Source organism: Athene cunicularia (genome assembly GCF_003259725.1).
Source record: "Athene cunicularia isolate RWA chromosome 10 unlocalized genomic scaffold, athCun1 chr10_part1, whole genome shotgun sequence".
NCBI classification, from domain to species: domain Eukaryota; kingdom Metazoa; phylum Chordata; class Aves; order Strigiformes; family Strigidae; genus Athene; species Athene cunicularia.
In genome coordinates this window covers 10535176-10553648 of record NW_020799112.1, presented here as the reverse complement: position 1 = coordinate 10553648, position 18473 = coordinate 10535176, and the positions used below count along the sequence as shown (strand labels likewise).

At 47.0% G+C, this 18473-nt stretch overlaps 1 protein-coding gene across 1 annotated transcript in view; it reads right to left on the bottom strand.

Annotated features, from left to right (window-relative positions):
* The window catches only part of IGDCC3 (immunoglobulin superfamily DCC subclass member 3), a 113511-nt gene that overhangs the window by 37476 nt on the left and 57562 nt on the right, over positions 1-18473 (bottom strand). The window contains exons 5-6 of the mRNA XM_026856046.1: positions 5392-5536; positions 2519-2649 (exon numbers count right to left, since the gene is read on the bottom strand). Coding sequence (XP_026711847.1) covers positions 2519-2649; positions 5392-5536 — 276 coding nt within the window. The remainder of the gene's footprint in view (positions 1-2518; positions 2650-5391; positions 5537-18473) is intronic.

The following is an 18473-nucleotide window of genomic DNA, read 5'->3' as shown; positions in this document are numbered from 1 at the left end:
TTGCTGCCCTGTTAAGAAAAGAGGGAGCCCTCCTGCCACAATGAAGAGCAGAGAGCACCATTTCCTTTACCCCTCTATGCGAGACAGAGGTGATGGAAAGATTTGCAAGATTACTGCTTACCCCATCACGCCTAATGACTTACACAACAGTACTCACATTGTATCAGTATTTACTGACATAACACCCACACCAGTGAAGCAACATCCCTGTGCTACCTCTGCAGCATACCCCAGCCTCTGCCGGTGTGCCAAAGCTAGCACATACCTGCTGCCCTGGTCTAATAGATATTTGTGTGCTCTTAGCAAACACCACAGAGCATAAACATTTTCCACTGAGGTTTAACCCAATCCATGGGCTTGAGAGCATGCAAACGTCCTGTTATGGCAGCTCCGCTGACAAGCAGTCACTGAAGCATGGTCCAAGCCCTTCAACAGACACTTACACACGGTGCCTGTATTCATCATTCAACTACTTTAAGGAAGAGAAAAACCACAAACATTTCACAGACAGGAAACCTGGAAAATATCCATCTGAAATGAGGGATGGTCAGATGAGAACAAGTAGCACTTTCTGCCCTGTGAGAAATAATAACTCAGACTGGTAAACTGACACAAAGAACTGCACCACGTTGATAATTTACTGCTCTTTTTAACTTCCATGTGGCTACCGTTCACACAGATCAAGAAAACAGATAAGTAACAGGCACCAAAAGCTCCCAGGTCTTTCAGAACCAGTTAACCTGCTTGCTTTCTCCATCAGAGTTGATATATACAGCATCACTCTTTTCTCAGCTTCACCCCATTCCACACGTGCTGCTTTTTTACAGTCAACAGAGGCTAATCTGACATTCGGTACCAGCATTAAGCCTCCTACTCCAGAACCACTGGCCAGGCAGCTGTTTTAGTGACTGAAGGTAGGCTGTGAGATACAAGCATATGCTGGCAAGCCTCCAGCCACCAGGTACCAGCAGTTATGTGTATCTGATGGACAGAAGGTTCACAACTCATGGGGGAAGACTCTTTGCTGCAAATAAAAAAGCTCACGGAGAAACACACACCCAACCAGCCCTATGCAAACTTCCCTTGCCTCTTACCTCCAAAGCTGCAATCTCCATTCCCATAGGGAATCTGGGATGGTCCCCTCCCACCCGGAGAGCCACAGATGCATCCCCACTGCTGTCACAGGGGACCACAGTGGGTACCCTGCATCTCAGGGAGGTTCTGACCTGCATGGAATCCTGTATCTCAGAGGCCACCCTACCAGCAGGACAGAGCCACAATTTGAAGGTGACTACTTCTCTGGCACTCTTATGTTCTCTGAAGGTAATCCACAAATGCTCTGAAGTCCAGGAGAAGCAAGTTTTCCTGTTTTCATACAAGGAGGTTGAGCATATCAAAGGCACTTCTGAGAAGAGGACATGAAGGTGTCATTCACTCCTGGCTGCTTGATCGGGCTCGGTTGTATAATTTGACTTAACACTTTTTACTTCCCTCATACTAGGAGCAGCTACTGAAACATAAAGCCAGACTTCTGAAGTTAAGTGTTTTCATTTAAAAAGACTGATAAATGAAGAAAGCTTAACTAGAAGGTGACAATCTAACCTCAGGTTTTGTCTGATAAGTTATTATTCGAAGAGGCCTCCAAGAGATCAGCTTGGGTCCCTCATGGACAGCTAATGGAGGATGGGCAGGTCAGTGGAGGGCAGCTCAGCTATGGAAGCATGGTAGTTTATTTGCACCCTGATCTTTCCTTTGCTGTGCCCAAGGGTATCACTTTCACATGCCATTTTGTGTGCTTCCACAAACAGGCCAAACTTGTGCACATGCAAAGCGTGGATGTGGGTTGCTTTGATTTGTCCTTATTGTTTAATCACATCCTACCTCTGGCAGCATGAAACCAAACAGCAAGTATGAGATTTTGGCCACCTTCTTTTGGAGAGGAGACCATAAGGCACTGTTACTTCTTCAGCCAAAGCTTTCAGATGTGAAAACCTGTTTCAGTCACTGATATCGAATGTGGATGGAGAACCAAGTCAAAATTCAGCCTGGGGTGCTCAGGGCTTCTCCTTCTTGTCTTCCAAAGAAAGGTTAGCCTGATTCAGTAGCAAGGCAATGCTGACAGCCTACAGAACATAATTCCCCCATTAGATAAATAATTGAGCACCCTGTGTGCTGCAATTACTTCCAGAGTGAGCAGATCTCATAAGGAAATGATGAATCTTCCACATTTCCAAAAGAATTTATTTAATGTAGAGCTGCTGTAACTCATTTTCTCACCGTCCTCCTTCTACCCCAAAACTGGCACTAATTTACAGGCAAAGAGACAGATTTATCTGCTATCAAATGGACTGATCTGGCAGGAACTAATAACAATCCAGAACAAGGAAGGTGTTATGGCTGGACAGAGGAATGCTTTCAGTGCTGTTAGCCTGAAGATCTCTTAAACTGTCCAGATCCAGAACAGCAGTGGGAAGAAGACAACGGAAAGACAGTCAGGACAGTGTTTACTGGTACTAACCTGACACGGTGAGTCTGGCCTCCCGGCTGAATTTCACATTAGCAATATTGCTAGCAACACAGTGAAAAATCCCACTGTCTTCTGCTCTCAGTCCTGTAATCTGCAGGACTCCCTTGGGAAGCAGCGTGTACCTGTGGGAAGAGAAAAGCAGAAACAAAAACTTGCAAATCAGGACATGATGTGAAAGCAGGCTGCAGAGCCATGCAGGTGAAGCAGGCTGGCTCCCCACATCCCGGTGCAGAGGTGCCAACACCACCCGAGTGATGCAGCTCCCAGCAGGCTGAGCCCACACTTGTCACTCCATCAGTTCTTTATTTTTTCCAGATACTTGAGCCTCTGGTCTTTTTTTACAGCAGGGCATGTTCCCTTTCTTTATCTTCTGTTGCATCCTGGAGAAAGGATGGCTTTTGCTGGAAGGCTGCAAAGTAGATGCTTCCTATTTAATCTGTGGAAAAGCTTTGGCAGTGCAGTTGCATGTGAACACATCTGAGGTGGGATTTATTACTCATCAGCTGAAGTACAGTGACCACAGACAAGCATCAGGGGAAGTATGTGCTCCATGCTCCCAGCTCCAGGTCCAGGACTCAAATCCACATGACCTTAAAACCTCAAATGAGTGGAGAGGCATGTTTAAAGTAGATATTGAGTGGGCATACATAAATATCAATAAATATTTTATGTATTTAAATCACAGGTACATTTAAATCATGCATGCATACACACATATTTGTATACATACATTACAGGTTGCTTGGCAACCATGTGTTTAAATTGGCTGGTAGTAAGTCATTACACTGTGATGAGTTAATAATCCATTTCCGTCTGGAAGATGAAGTATAGCTTTTTTGATATCAGCATATGGTTAAGTGCCTATAAGCTGCTCCCTGCACTGGGTTCCAAACGCGCGGCTCTGTGTCAGTGGCAGTGTGACAGCAATCAGTTTTACATGTCCCGAAGTTGATTGCAATCTCTCTGAGACTCTAAAATGCCCATTGTTTTGGATGAATTATACCACAAGAAGCCTTCATTTTTGTTAACAATCTGCCCACAGCATTAGAAGATTCAATTCCAAAGCTATTATTCTGCCTTCAAAGCCTCCAAGTGCAAGACTCAGCATACAAATTTATATACACTTTATACGCAGAAATGCACAAAGCGTGATTAATGCAGAAATCCAATTCAGTTAGAGAAGCAACCCTCATCACCCAGGCCTGTTGGTGTCAGAGATTAATCTACTGAGCTGACAATAAAAACCTTCCCCAGTAACTTTGCTCCTACAAAAAGCCAAATCTGTTCAAAATCAGGTCACTGAATGTAAAACTGCTCCTAGCTCACCTTCTCCAGGGCTTGGGCAAGCTCCCTGCCCCAGTGGAGAAGCAGTGGGGATGAGTGTAGCTTGGGGCTCTCTGGGTTAGAGAGAAATCTTGGAGCTCCTCAGTCTTGATGCTCCTCAGTCTTGGAGCTCCTCAGTCCTGGTCACACTTAAATCCCTGTCACATCTCTAACCATCTTCACACCTGTGACTCTGGGCTCAACTGGAAAAGGGTAATAATGCATGAAGGACTTCAAGGGAACTTCTCCTGTCCCGCAACATCTCATCAGGATGCACACAAGGCATCAGGCCCAGTTCTGCACCCCTTGCTTCTGCTGATACCACCTCGGACCAGTTGCCCTGCTCTACCACATCCCCAGTTTAGTACTTGTATGAGTAAGGAGCCTTCAGAGGAGATCAGGTTTAAAGAATCAAACCTTGTGCTGGGCTAAAAAAAGCTCAGATGAAAAACACAAGGAGAAACAAAACCTGACAGTTGCAGTTTTCCACAGCACAGTTGGGCCTCTTGGGTCCTTCTACTGTAAGTTCATTGTAACGCTGAAAAGGTCAAGCATTGTTCCAGCCTTCGTGTTTTCTCCTGCCTCCAAAGAACCCAACCACATTCTGCTGCAGAACTGACATTTGTAAGAATAGGGGCTTTCAGAAAAATATTTACAGCTTCCTGGTTTCTCCTAATCCCAACACACAGACGTCAACTGGTGATTTGAGGTGTGCTGTGACTGATTGTCTCCCGCCATGGGTTGTGCAGCTCCTGAGCCACAGCTGGGACCGCCAGAGGCTGCTGGCATGGAGCACGCATTTCCTGCCACCTGTCCTCCGCCGGGCCCCACCGCCACTCCGAGGATCAAACCGTGATGAGGGATGTTTCCGACACGCAGGGAGCAGCCTGTCAAACACAGGAAGTGAGGACGTGCTGTCCCAAGTCTAGGCTGGAGAAGGGGGGCTGCTGGGGTGTCTCTTTAGGAGGGTTGCATGGGAAATGGCAGTCCAGAGCACTGCAAAATGCTCTCTGCAGAGCTTCCCTGCTGCCACACACAAGGGAGTCTACCTGGGAAGGAAAGTCCAGTGGCCATAGTGTAATTTAGTGCTTGGAAGAGTTCAGGACCCACATGAAAGACCCTAAGTCATAGATATGACTCGGAAACAGTCGCACAAAATGGGGCCATGGAGGGATGATGGATACCAAAGCTACCCTGGCTCTGCTAGGATTGCTGGGTGGGCTCTTCAAGCTGGAATGTCAACTGGAGGAGAGCTGATACTCTCAGATAAGGTCAGTGCAAGCCCTTGTTCCTTTCAAAATCAGCTAGAGGGGTTTATTTAGCTCTCTTGGGAGATTCAGGATTTCTGCACACTGTTTGGCCAACAAGAGCCCAGACAACCCACAACACTAACTGAAAGAATCTTTCATGACAGAAATGCTGGTCAAGACACTCAGCCCATGTTAGTTGCGTCCTAGCACAACTGTGAGAGCAGTAGCAAGCCTGGCTACCTTCTTCACCCTGGAGAAAGGACAGCAGTACATAGCTTGGACAGGTCCTACCTTTCGTTGTCTGTGTTGACCGGCATGCGATTCTTGTGCCAGAGGATGACAGGCTCAGGCAAACCGTGGATCTGGCACTGGAATCTCGCTACACCACCTTCCTCCACCACTGCATTCTGAGGGTGGATGTGGAAGTCGGACATTGCTGGAAGACAAAAAGAGAGACAAAAATATTCACATGTGAAGAGAGATACACTGTCAACACCTTCACACGGCCTAAAAACACCCCTATTTCCTGGAGCTGGCAAATAGGATTGTAACACAAGAACAGAAGCCTGGTTTTCAGCCTAACTTCCTGCATGGAGAAACAAGACTAGTGGTAAGTTCTTGCTCTACATCTGCCTCTGCCCGTTGAACTGACTGACTCAACCAGGACAGGAGATGGTGCTTCATGACCCACATGCTCCACAGCGAGGTCTACAGGAGCAGTGATACACAGACACTGCACCGGCACTTACCGGAGGTCATTCTCAACAGCTGCAGCATGCTTTGGACCTAAGCTCACATCAGAAAAGAGATGTCTATCCTTTCTGTTGCTGCCAATATCTTATCTGTTGTAAATATCCTTTTGATGTATAGCTTGATTCCTATACTCATTTTGTTTAAACACCTAGACCAAAAAAGTTCCCAGATACCCTAGTAAAACTTACAGCCCTTGATTTCCATCCCTGTTTGGCAGGTGCGCCAGTTCATTGCATACTTTGCCTTCCAGCACCACAGAAGGAACAGTCACATCCCCACACTGCAGAGCAACAGGCTTCAGCCGATAGAAAGAGCAGCTGCCAAGAGCTCAGCAGCTCAGCAAACCAAGGCTTTTGGTGTTGGAACCACCTGACAGTGAATGACAAACCTCAGCGTACCCAGGCAGGATGAATACAGACCAGACCGTTTCAGCACAGCCACAGCTGTAACCATTGTGCGGATGCTGGCGTGCTTTTAGAGCTACATAAATAATACAGTAATTATTACTATTAATTAATTGGAAGGTGCTGCCTGTTGACTCTGCAATAAACATATTCAAAGCTAATAAACATCCCAGTGGTTATTTAGCTCATGATTCATTTATAGTGCTGCATCTGCAGGAAGATCTCTCACATTATCATACAAAATAAACTCCAAGAGAGCCCCTTGCTCTGCCACCCCAGCCTGATAATATCCTTCTCCCCAGCAAGAAAGCCTTGTTCCCTTTTACATGCATCAAGTGTAATGAATGTACCTCTGCTAAGGGACAAGCTGCGTATGTGTCAGGGCAGCTTAATCATTCATCTGCAAACTCCGGTTGGGCCCAGGCAGATGGGAAATGGCCATTAGCAATCATACATTAAATATGTGTTGCATTAACCTGCACTGCTCCCGCAACCACTGCTCTCAATGCGCTGACTGCAGACTTGTTAAGCTGGTGGAGTAACAAGGACCAAAGTCCCAGCCCCGCACAGCCATAGAGCTGGGAAGGTTTTGCAGCCGTGAGGGTGGGATGGGCAGCCAGCCCCAAACTGGGATGCACCAATGGGAGCAGGACCAGGAGGTGGCTGTGAAATGCTCCATCCAGATGGGAACACACCAGCACAAGGCAAAAGATCATGCAACTTAATGAAAATTAAGGCAAATATCCTCTCTGGTAAGGAACGGAGCATAATGGTGGAATAGGAATTTACCAAATTCACACAGATTTAGCTTTGAAATGAGACTGTTCGTGGCCCACAGCACTCAGCCATGCAGGAAGGAGCCCCAGGGCTGCTGGGAGGTCACCCGCAGCAGGTGATTGCCCCTCCAAGGTGGCAAGGGATGCTTCAAAAAATGGGTGGGTCCAGGCGTGCCTGTGGCAGGAAAGCTCGAGGGAGCCCGCGGAATATTTCAAGGCTGCCATTTGGAGGTCCAGACCAGGGAGAGCATCTTGCAACCAAAGCTTATGAACTCTCACCTAATAAATGAATGCAAGAAATAATGAGAATAACACAAAGCTTGTTAATAAAGAAAAAAAAAAAACAGATTCAGATGCCTGCAGGAAAATTCCTTTCAAATGTACAGATGCTCAGTGCTGAGGTTTTTCGGTGGCTGACAGGGTTGATAAGAAGAGGGAGGTGTGAATGAGAACAGCCCTGGCACAGACTTTGCTCTGCTGGCTACAGAATTCATTGCTGTTCCTTTATTTCAATAATATCACCTCTTATAGGTAAAACTGCAGCAATAACCTCTACTCTTAAAGACACTAGTATTAATATTTATCATGAATAAAACATGAGAAGTTATAAATAATTCAGTTATGAGGATGTTAAGTAAAATATTACTCTTCAATGACCCTATAATGTGGCTTTGAAGCACAGTTTTATGTTAAATGCCTAGGAAACACTGTGACCCTTGCCAAGACCAGCTGGTTTGCAGAAGATGCATTAAAAATTCATGCACCCAGCTACAAAATGCTATTTTTAAAACAGGTTTACGAGTTCATTTACAGTTACAGAGACAAAAGCTTTTGTAGCATCTCCTGTAAAACAGCAACAAAACTTGAATGAGAGTTATTACCTGGGATGCTGTTTTCAGCCTGGAAATAAATCACTGGGTGTATGGAGAGGAGAGGGATAGTAGCACAGCTGCTTTACAGGGCATCATTTGGAGGGGCTAAATCTCTGCTGACCCACGTGGGATTTTTATGTAAGTCCCAACTGCCTGTAACAAACTCATACAGTGGAGCACGTGCTCCTATTTGTCAGCAGCCAACGCCAGGACCTCTGTTATCAGCTGGGTGCTATTGTTTCAGCCACCACGGAGAAGAGCTGCACACCAGCCTGGGTGGGTTGGCCCGCAGCCAGGGAGCTGCATCTCATTTCTAGGCTAATGGCCATAATAATTTTAAAAATAAATACATGCAATCACAATATTCACCCATGAGCTCCTAAGAGGGGAGGCACCCTCTAATCCATCTGCCTGTGGTCTCCATCATCCAGCAGTGCAGCATCCACATGCCAATGGAGGGACTGGAGCTGCCTCAGGCCCCTTTTACTGTCATCAGAGGGTGTGAGTGCCGCCACCCTGTTCCCATCCCACTTGTCTCTGCCATCTCCATGTGTAGCACAGTCCATTGACACACACAGTGCACGTAGGGTAGTCATCAAGCCATAAAATCATCCTAAATCACACACACTCATTGCTCCATATTGATTCTCCAAGCCATGGTGTCTCAGTGCTTCTGCTACCATCACACCTGGATTTTGGCCATGGTACACACAGACCAGCACAGGGCGGGTAAAGACAAATCAAAATGGGCTCATAGCAGATGGGGAACGGTCCTAGCAGCCCTCCCACACTGCAGGCATGGGTGAACCTCCTCTCAAAGATGTTGGCCAAGGCTAGATTCAGATTGAGTTGTCTACAGCTACACTGACATGAGGCAGAGGAGTTCCTCTTCATCTCTCCTCCCCCCATGCTGTATCATGGAGGACCTCAACTAGGATGAGGTTGCATCACAGGTGAGGCTCTTCCCTAAAGAGAAGCTCATGCTTGGGATCTCCCCCCACCTAACCCTCACTGGGATGCAGTCCCCAAAGGCATGTCCTGCAGGTACAGCACAAGAGAGCAGCAACTCTCATCCTCATCCATATTCACAGAGGATTCATTCTGGCAGAATCTGCTGGTTTTCCCTTAATCAAAGCACAAACACTGTCTCCATCCTAACAGGCCCTGTGAAAAGGCCAACGGAATAAAAATGAAAATAGGTATCGAGTGAAATCTTCTTTACTTCATGAAAAACTAAATTGAAACCATTAGTGGCCAATCCTTTTTTGCTCAGTACAGCATTAGTGCTAAGCTGGAGATTGACCTAGATTTTATATAGAAAAAGAAAACATTAACTTGGTATGTTAAAGCAAATCCCAGGCCTGTTAGAATCATTAAAACGCAAACATTATTATCAACTGCAGGCACAAGGGGAGGAAGAAGACTTGAAAGGTTCAGTGCCAAGCATGGTGTTAGGAGAGTACATTGGAAGACCAGCTAGTTCTGCACTCACACTGCTTTTTGCTTTTAAATGACTTATGGGGAAACAGATACTCAGGTTGGCTCTGACACAACAGAATGCTGGGGAGGAGCTGAGCATCCTCATCACCACTGATACCAGGCAGTCCACAAATGATAGCCCACAAGCGAAGACTCTTTCACCACATTTCTGCCACCAATATGTTAAATTCAGACCTCTTCCAATGCAGGGACATGGTTAAAATGCCTCAGTTGACACAGTACAAGGAACGAGAGTTTAATGGGGACTTGCCTCCAGTATCTGGGCTCCTGGACATCCCTGACAAGGAGAGCAAGATCCATTAGCTCCATTACAACTGTTGAAGGTGAAGTCTGGGAGGCAAATGGTTTTCCCAGTGTAAGAAAACAAGCCATGGGCAAAGCCTACCCCTTCAAAGTATGGCTCCATCCTGATGCTGGTGACAGCTGCTGATTTTCATCCTGAATTTTCCAATAAAATTTAATTTCCCCGTGAGTCAGAAGTTTTAAAACAACCATCATGCCAATTAAATCCAGACCTGAACCACTCTCAAATCAGCCTGACACCTCCAGCAGAACCAGCCCTTGGTATCTGTGACATTTATTAAGCACCCATCCTCCTTGTCACTACAACTCCTTCCCAAATGCCTTCCCTGCCCCAAAGCCAGCAGAGGGATGGAATCCTCTTCCATTCCTGCCTGCCTTAGGAGACCTCATCATTAAGTTAGCAACCTGCTGAGGAATATTTTCAAGGGGGATGTCAGCTGAAGGCTTAGCAGACACAGGTCTCGTTTTTGCTCCCCTCTATACTCTGGAAATGGAGGATTTCCCTGCAAGAAAGAACGAGCAAAAAGACGGAGGGTGTATAGACACGACAAATCCCATCCTCTCCTCTCTTCCTCCCTGCTTTCAAACAGGGACGCTTTCCCAAGTCTTTAAGAAAAAGACACCATATCTTCTTTCTCTGTCTTTTTTTTTCAAAGATGCATTTTTATAAAGATAAAAAAAGCCCAGATCACAACAGCCCGGTGGCTACTCCAGCTGCAGAGCAGCCTCCGCGCCTGTGAGCCGGCCCTGCGTGTCTAATGATGCTATTGTGCGAGGTTGTTGCTGAACTGCCATGAGCCCAATTTTGAATGCAAGTTGCTTTGTGCATAGTGAAGCGTGAACAACAGCGCCGCCCATTTATCTATTTAATTCTCCAGGAGTAGCAGGAGCGGGGGCCTTCACTCACATCTAAAGAGAAGAAAAATCGCCTTTCTCTCAGCTTTGGAAAGGGAGGGAAATATTAAAGAGCAGCCGTGCTTCTCCCAGCACAGATGAAAATCCCCTCTGCCCCTGCCCACTAATCATAAGGGTGAAAATCCCGAATCTCTATTGTCCGTGCCAGGTCTCAGATCTCAAAAGAAAAGGGGCTGCAAGACTCAGGAGAGTTTGAAGCAAGGAAGACATTTTGGAGGAATGTAGCTCATTTAAGAGGAACCAAAATACGTGGTGAGGTGAGAGAGGGAGGAAGCCCCATCTCACTCTGTGCTGGGCAGATGTAGAGGGAAAGGGGATCAGTCCTGCACACTTTATATTTGCAATATTTGCAGTCAAATGTTTATTCCTCTTCTGCTTTAGCTGTCGTTTGGCCAGTGCTGATAGGACTGCTCAGAGGAGGGATGGAGGATGGTCCAGGCTCCTCTCCCTCTCTGCAGTTTGCATCCTCGTGTCTCTGTTATTGTCACACTCATTCAAAGCTGAGTAAAATAATTTAAACAAGGTTGAGAAGACACCCTATCAGATAGACTTCTCTGGTTGAGGAACAAAGTCTCCACCTGGCCTGTTTCTTTTTTTTCCTGCCCTAAGCCCCTGGGATGGGGATGAAAGGGAGATAACTGAGCTAATGCCTCGCAGTGGGACACAGCAGCTGCCCACGGGAGGGAACATGCAACAGATATTTTACAAGAGAAGGGGAAAAAAAAAAATCTACTGCTTCATGACTCAAGTCCACCAGGAGGTAAATTGCTGCTTGATCTGGGACTACGGTTTCTCAATTTTTTGCATAACATGCAAAATGACTGCAAGATAAATCCAGCTTAGGTCACCTCCCCGCCGCACCACAGTGAGCAGCGCCGATGGATGCTACCAACCCATGATTTACTGTTTGTTTTGGTGCTTTGAGAAGCAAGGGAAAAAAGCACAGAGCCCTACAGGGGTTCTGTGTAGAGATGATAAATATCCTGTGGAAGTAATGAACACATCTCCACTGCATGCAGACCAGGGGTCGGAGTGAACATGCTCAGGGTTGGTTGCTCTACCCACCCTGCTTGAACAAAGGACCAGGGCTGGGAGAAGGAGGATGGGTTGTCCCTGCAAAGGTCCCTACAGGGGCTTTATTGTAGCACCTGGAAAACCTTCCAATGCCTGTGCTGGGCTCCGCTCCCCTTCCTGAGGCTGCCCTGAATGAGCTCCCCATCACCAGCACACCCAGCCTCACCAGCACAATCACATGCTCCTTCAAGCTTATCTTGCAGTCCTAAAGAATATTTATATATTTACGGCATTGATTATAGCTCATTTATTGGAAAAATAACTACACCACCATCAGTTGTTAATGCAGAAGTACTCTCCCGTGAGTGGGAAAGATTTTTGTCTGGATAAATGCAGTCTCTGCACCATGCATGGAAATAAACAGGGGCCATACACCCCAAGGGCTGTTTTATACTGAAATGTCTCACAATTTCCATAAAGCTCACGAAGTGCTATCCTTCTGGAGAGAGACTGTGCCCACACTGTCCCCGTAAAGCATGCCAGGGAGCATCCCCAGCATCCAACATCCCGCCACTCTTGCTGTCTTGACTTGGGAGGATAGAAAGCACCAGAGGAGCTGCCTGTGTCAGAGTAAACCCCCAAAAGCATCTGGCCTTCACTGTGCTCTCCCTCATGCAGTGGCACTTCCCAAAAGCTGCCTACTCAGACCCAGGACCCTGTAGCCAGAAATCATCCCAACCTGAAAAAAAGAAGTGAGTCCTGGTGATGTACAAATGCCCTCTCTGAAGCCCAGCGAGCACCCAGGTCTGTCTGAGCATCCTCAAACTTTTCTTATAAAATATTGGTCATTTTACAGAGACAGACACAGGGGACACCAAGTGAAACCCACGGTCACAACCCAAATCCAGCATCATCCCTTGAGTACCAATGGCACACTCTATCCATGAGGCAATGCTGCTCCTTATAAATCACATTGAAAGATGCATTGTGGCAATCCCACGGACCAAATTTCTCACTTCCCTCCATGTTCAGAGCACATGGCAGCATCCCATCCCATTACCTGCTACGCAGAGCAGCATAAGGTGGTTATTTATCTTCCAGCACCCTCTTGTTTTGCAAGGGAATCAACTAACAAACAGCCCCTTTAGCGCTCTCAAATTGGTTTCAGGGAGAGAAGAAGTTTCTGGTGAAGAAGGAGGCATAGCTGGGAGAGACCTTTATCAGGGAGCGCTATTGCAGTAATTTTTCAAGATGAAATTGCTCTCTGGCTCATGACAGCATTTAGTGTATCCTGAGGCGACCATTTGTGAAGCTAAACCTGTGGTCCTGCCACCCTGCTGCGGGAGGGAAGGGGGAGTATTAAATGTCATAAACAACTCTTAATTTGCTTGGGCGGAGTGCATATGGGACTAGCGATTCTGCAGTGCAGGAGGAGGTTATCTGTCATCATTACAGTGCTCCAGCACCAAGGGTGAAGCTGGCTGGTTAACACTGGCCACTGTGACACCTGTCCAGCGGTATGTGTCACCACGAAGAGCTCTTGTGTCTCTGTGTGGTGACCTTTTAAGAAACCCCACCGTCACACGAGGCTCTCCAACTCCAAAGCAGGGCTCCCCTCCAGCATCACAAGAAGATGATCCCTCCTGTTGCACCCACAGCTCACCCCGCTTTGGGCAAGGGCTTCTTCAGGACCTCACTGCCTCCCAGGCTTTCCTCTGAAGCACACATTTGCTCTTTGCAAAATACCTTTGATTTTATCCTACTCAAGTATCCCTGCAGATCCCAGAAATAACGAGAAAATGAAGGGCAAGCTGTCCTGCAAGCCTCCAGGAGAGGTTGGCTCAGCAAGGGCAAAGCAAAGCGCACAGCATGCTGCCAGCAGGCAGGTCTCTCCTGCCAGATTCCCATCCGGAGCTCCTCGTGTTTTTCCTACTCCGACACACACAATTAAGACAAATTACATAGTTACCATTTTGATTTGTTGCACAATGACAATGTTTTCCATCCCTCTCCCAAATATTGATGGAGATGTTACAAGAGGAAGCTACCGCACAGCCGTTTTTGGCCCTGGATCACTTTGTTTGCAGCCAACTCCTTCTGATACCAAGTGTGGACGAGCTTTTTATCAGCTTGGAGAGGCAATGAGCCATCTGAGCACAACGTGTTATCCTACCCCACCACAGCCCTTGCAGCACCTCGAGGTAGAAACATCCCTGCTCAGACCGCCCGGTCTGCAAAGCCAGCAACCATCCCTGTTCTTTAGTGCTCGTCAACAAGCACATGCTTCGTTTCAGCATCTCCGGAGGCAATGGTGGAATCCAGAAAGGTGAAGGAAAGGAAGCTTTTCATCATGACTGCCCACAGAAATGCCATCAGCTCCACTTTCAGACAGGGAGCTGTCCTGATTTACAGGCTAATGAATTTTAAATGAGATGCATTTTTTAATTTTTTGTTGTCAGCCCCCATTTTTCTGCTAGCAATCATTCCAATAATAGCTTTAAATTTTCAGCATCTGTTTTTACCAGCTCTCTTGTAATTAGTTTACTAATGTATTTCACTGCGCCTTTGTTATTTTCAGAGAATTACTTCATTCCCAGCTATCAGAGATAGTGCACTTCAGTCTATAAGGAGTTTGGCCTTTGTTCCCTCGTGGTTATTCACATGGGGGAAGATGGCTCAGTGAATGACAAGCCTTTCTATCACCACACATTCTCCATTTAATGTCTTTATACTGGCTCATTAATTACCACAGAAAACTCCTTTCCGAATGGAACCTGTGATTTATAGAAGACTTGGGCAAGGTGCCATTTTTATCAGGCTGACAGCAAACAGCACTAGTGTTGGTAATTCACTCTTCATTTTCCCTTCTGCTGCAGTGGGGCCAGCACTGCCATGGTGGGAGTTTTGACTGGGCAAGGGAGCTCAGCCAGTGCTTGGTGTTGCTGAGCCATGGTCATCACACTGGTCCTGCACTGCTGGGCTGACCAAGTCCATAGAAATTGAGCTACAGCCCATTCTGCCTGTGTACCATGGTGCTCATTGTACAGAGAGAGATACTCCCTTGGGCAGTGGCTGGATGAGTGCCTGGAGGAGGTAGGACTGCCTCCAAGATGATGCTCTGCATCACTTTATCAAATCTAGTGGTCCAAGGTGTTGCAATGCATACAGCAAAACATCTCTTAGCACTTGGTAAAAACCCAATCACAGCATGGAGAGAGACTCAGGCTTTTGTTAAGGACCAGGCAGTCAGACACGATGGACTCTGTGGTACCTAGACACACCTCTCTGCCGTGTCCGTTACACAGCACAGGCTGGATGGAAGGTTTGAGTCCCAGCTGTATCTCTCAGTCTCCAAAATGTCACATACTTTCAAACCTCCCAGCAGCACGGGGTCCAGCCAGGGGGAAGAGCTGCATCAAGGCACAAGGTAAAGGCTCCCTGTAGACCCAAGGCAGCTACAGCACAGGAGAAAGACAGCTGCCCTGCCTTCGAGAGGGAGTAACCCCAACAACAGTCTCTCTGTCTGACAGAAATTAACTTTAAATCTTTCAGAACAGTATGTCTTTCACCACGTTCAAACTCTGTGCTGAGCATGATAAACTGCCCCCTTCTTTATTAAGGAATGAAATAGAAATGGAAACAGTGCATATGTCGACTAAAGAAGTTATTCAAATACAAGAACAATCACGAAAGGCTGGATTTCCACCGCTTGACACAGAGCAGCCGCCAGACACCATTGCAAGGCAAATACTCAGCATCCCCTGTGCACCTGGGGAGGAGAGAGGAGAGACCAAAGGACCCAAGTGCACATGCAGAGCAAGTTGGGTACGGAGTCAGCATTACAAAAGACTGCTTCTAAAGCTCCTTTCTGTCCATTTTAACTCTGAAATTCATTCAAATGTAGGTGATTTTCCAAAATGCTGAGTGCTCCTCTGCTCCCATTCCTTGGTGGTGAGCACAGATACTGCATTAATGATGTTGCCAGGTCCAGACTGAAGGTGAGAATATCAAAGATGTAGATAGGACTGAACTGCCATGATACTGAGAAAACCCAGCTTCCTCCAAGGTCTGCTTTTCCTCATAGCAGAGGCTAAGCCGTTAGCTGTCATCTCTGTGGCTGAGTTACATATATAAATTCCTGTTCGCTCCTTGGCAATAGCAACAGCTTCCTATTTTGCTGGCAGTGATCCAGGGGAAATTCAAGCTGAATTACAACCATTCTTCAGAAAATAGGCCAAATCCACGAAAGCAGGACACATGACCGCAGACGTAGAGCTCGTCCTTTTTCTATTTATTTCGTGGCGAGAAGCCCTGTTGGCTGAAAATAGCTTATCTCTGGAAGTTCCCCTTTCCGCTCGCGGCTGCCGCTCCTGGCTGCTAGCCAAAGTATTACCACCTCAAAGAGAAAGTTCATAGCTCCTGCGTATCAGCCCCACTGTACAGGACGTGTGGTTTGATGTTTTCACCGATTTCTCTCTGGGAGTTCGGGGGAGATGTGGATTGTATTTCTGTGCATGATCCAGCGAGTATTAACTCCTTTCCTACACCTCTGCTCGGATGGTTGTACTTGGGGTTGTACCCCAGCATTGTTTGTCAGCGTATACACTGTAGTTTGTGCGTACATATGTGCATGTATGACACAGCACAGGTGGTTACACAGGCTGGATTCTGTGAGCCAGGGTGCCTCCAGACACCCATACCCACAACAAGGTGAGAGCTTACATTTCATACCAGGTCCACGTGAAGCAGCCACTCCATCCAAATGCACCTCTGCATCCACAGGGAGGCCTCTCTCCTCCCCGCATGCCCCACAGCACCCTAAATACAACTGGCAGACATATCACCATCCCAAAGCATGAAGATGGACAACTAAGGACTCAGGAGAACTGTTATAGGTAAGAAGGATGTGGAGAAAGGTCACACAGAGGAAGGAAGCGATGGCAGAGTTGCAAACCACAAAGCTCACCATCTTAATCTTCCTTGCTATCACCAGACCATCACCAAACCCTAGGAGCATGGTTGCGTTCCAGAAAACACAGGTCTCCGGGGAGGACTGGCTTTTTGTTGATAAGAAGCGGGGAGGTTTATCTCCAAACTCACTGCGACACCTCACCCTGGGCCCAGTTTATCAAATTAAACTCATTACCTTTGAGGACTTGTTAAAAAGATGTGGCAGGAGAAGAGAGGCAATGCTCCTACCACCCTGCTGTGCTGCTCCCAGCTCAGTGCATTCTTTCTGGCATGAGCCCAGCGGCGGTGGCCAGTGCGACAATATGGCCTGTGAAATCCCCACCAGAACCAAAACATCCCAGATTATCACGTCAAGGAAGAAAACCAACAGAAAGAGGAGATGCACTGATTTACTGCGAGGCCGCCACACGGCTCTGCAGTTTATTGTATGTACAGCCACACCGTGTAGGGCTGCACTCGCTGGGTGTGTTTTCTGCATATAAGATGGTTTACAACAGCAGGCTTCTGTATGGTAGAAAGATAATCTCACTGTGCCTACAGGAGAGTGACGTATAGGCAATCCACCATCATCCAATCTCCATACTGTGTCACAACCAAATGCAGTATTTTGCAAATGTATCTGTTACAAGGAAAAAGAACCAAGTTTTTTCTATGGGGAATTTTTAAAACAAGCAATCAAGCAAAACAAAATTTCAGCTTTGAACACTTTGCTAAGGCATTCAGATATACACATCAGATTTTTTTTTTTCTTTTTTATCATGGATTAGACGAACACTTGTAACCTCAGATGGTGTCTCTCCTCTCTTCTCAAAGACCTTTGCTACTTTTTATGGGAACAGGATACGACGAGAAGCCCTGGGTAAAACAAGACAAGGCAGTGAGGTACGAGAAGTCTTTGATGAGTGTAATTCCCGAGGGGTGCTCCCAGACTGGACAACTATTAGCTCACAGGGCTACAAGGAGAGGCTCGATCGATTCTCTGGGAGGAGAAGAGATGGGAAGAACCCGCATTATTTCCTGCTGTGGAATCTGCAAATATTTTACCCAAAGGTTCGTGCTTCTTCATGCATTTGTGCATCCTGCTTGGGCAGGTTGGGATGGGCTGTCAGACTCCCTGAGCAGTGGTCCCCTGACTAGGAGACACAGATTCTCCTGTGGGCTCATGGCTACCACCAGCTAAGCCCTCTGCAAATGCACCAAGTCCCTATGCCCCCTATCACTCCCCACCCATGCTGCCAAATCATCCCTGGCAGCAAAATTCAGTGTCCTGGACAAAAGACAAGAGGAGATCCTGAAAAGATACTCAGCATTCAATGCCCAGCCTGGAGAAGGGCTCAGCACTGCAGCTCCTGCTGAACAAAGAGCTAGAAGAATGGCTGAACACTCAAGCAGCCACGCAATCCAAATTTAAATACCAATATTTGCCTTCAAAGGCTCTCAGTGACAGGACAGACATACAAACCTGCAACTGTCCAGCTACGAGGCAGAAGAAGGATGCAGCCATGCCCCTTTTGCAAAGGCTCCCTAGCTTTGCTAGCTGGGTGCACCCATGAGAGAGGGTGATCTCGCCCTGCACAGCCAGGACTCCTCCATCCCCATGACTGCTCATGCACTTGCTGTCCCCATTCGCTTCCTGGATGCATTTCCCATCCAGCTTGCAGGGTTAACAGCATTTAGTCAACTAAACCCCCCATTGTCACAATATTTCATTTTAATTAAAGTTTGATAAGGGCTTGGGATTCGCATGCAAGTGTGGAAACCTGCCTGGGCTGGAGCGATGCTAAATGTCAAGTAACAGCAGCATTGCAGAAGTATTGTAGATTTTAGAGAGCAGGCAGAGGTTTAATGCTGCATCTGAAGGGGGG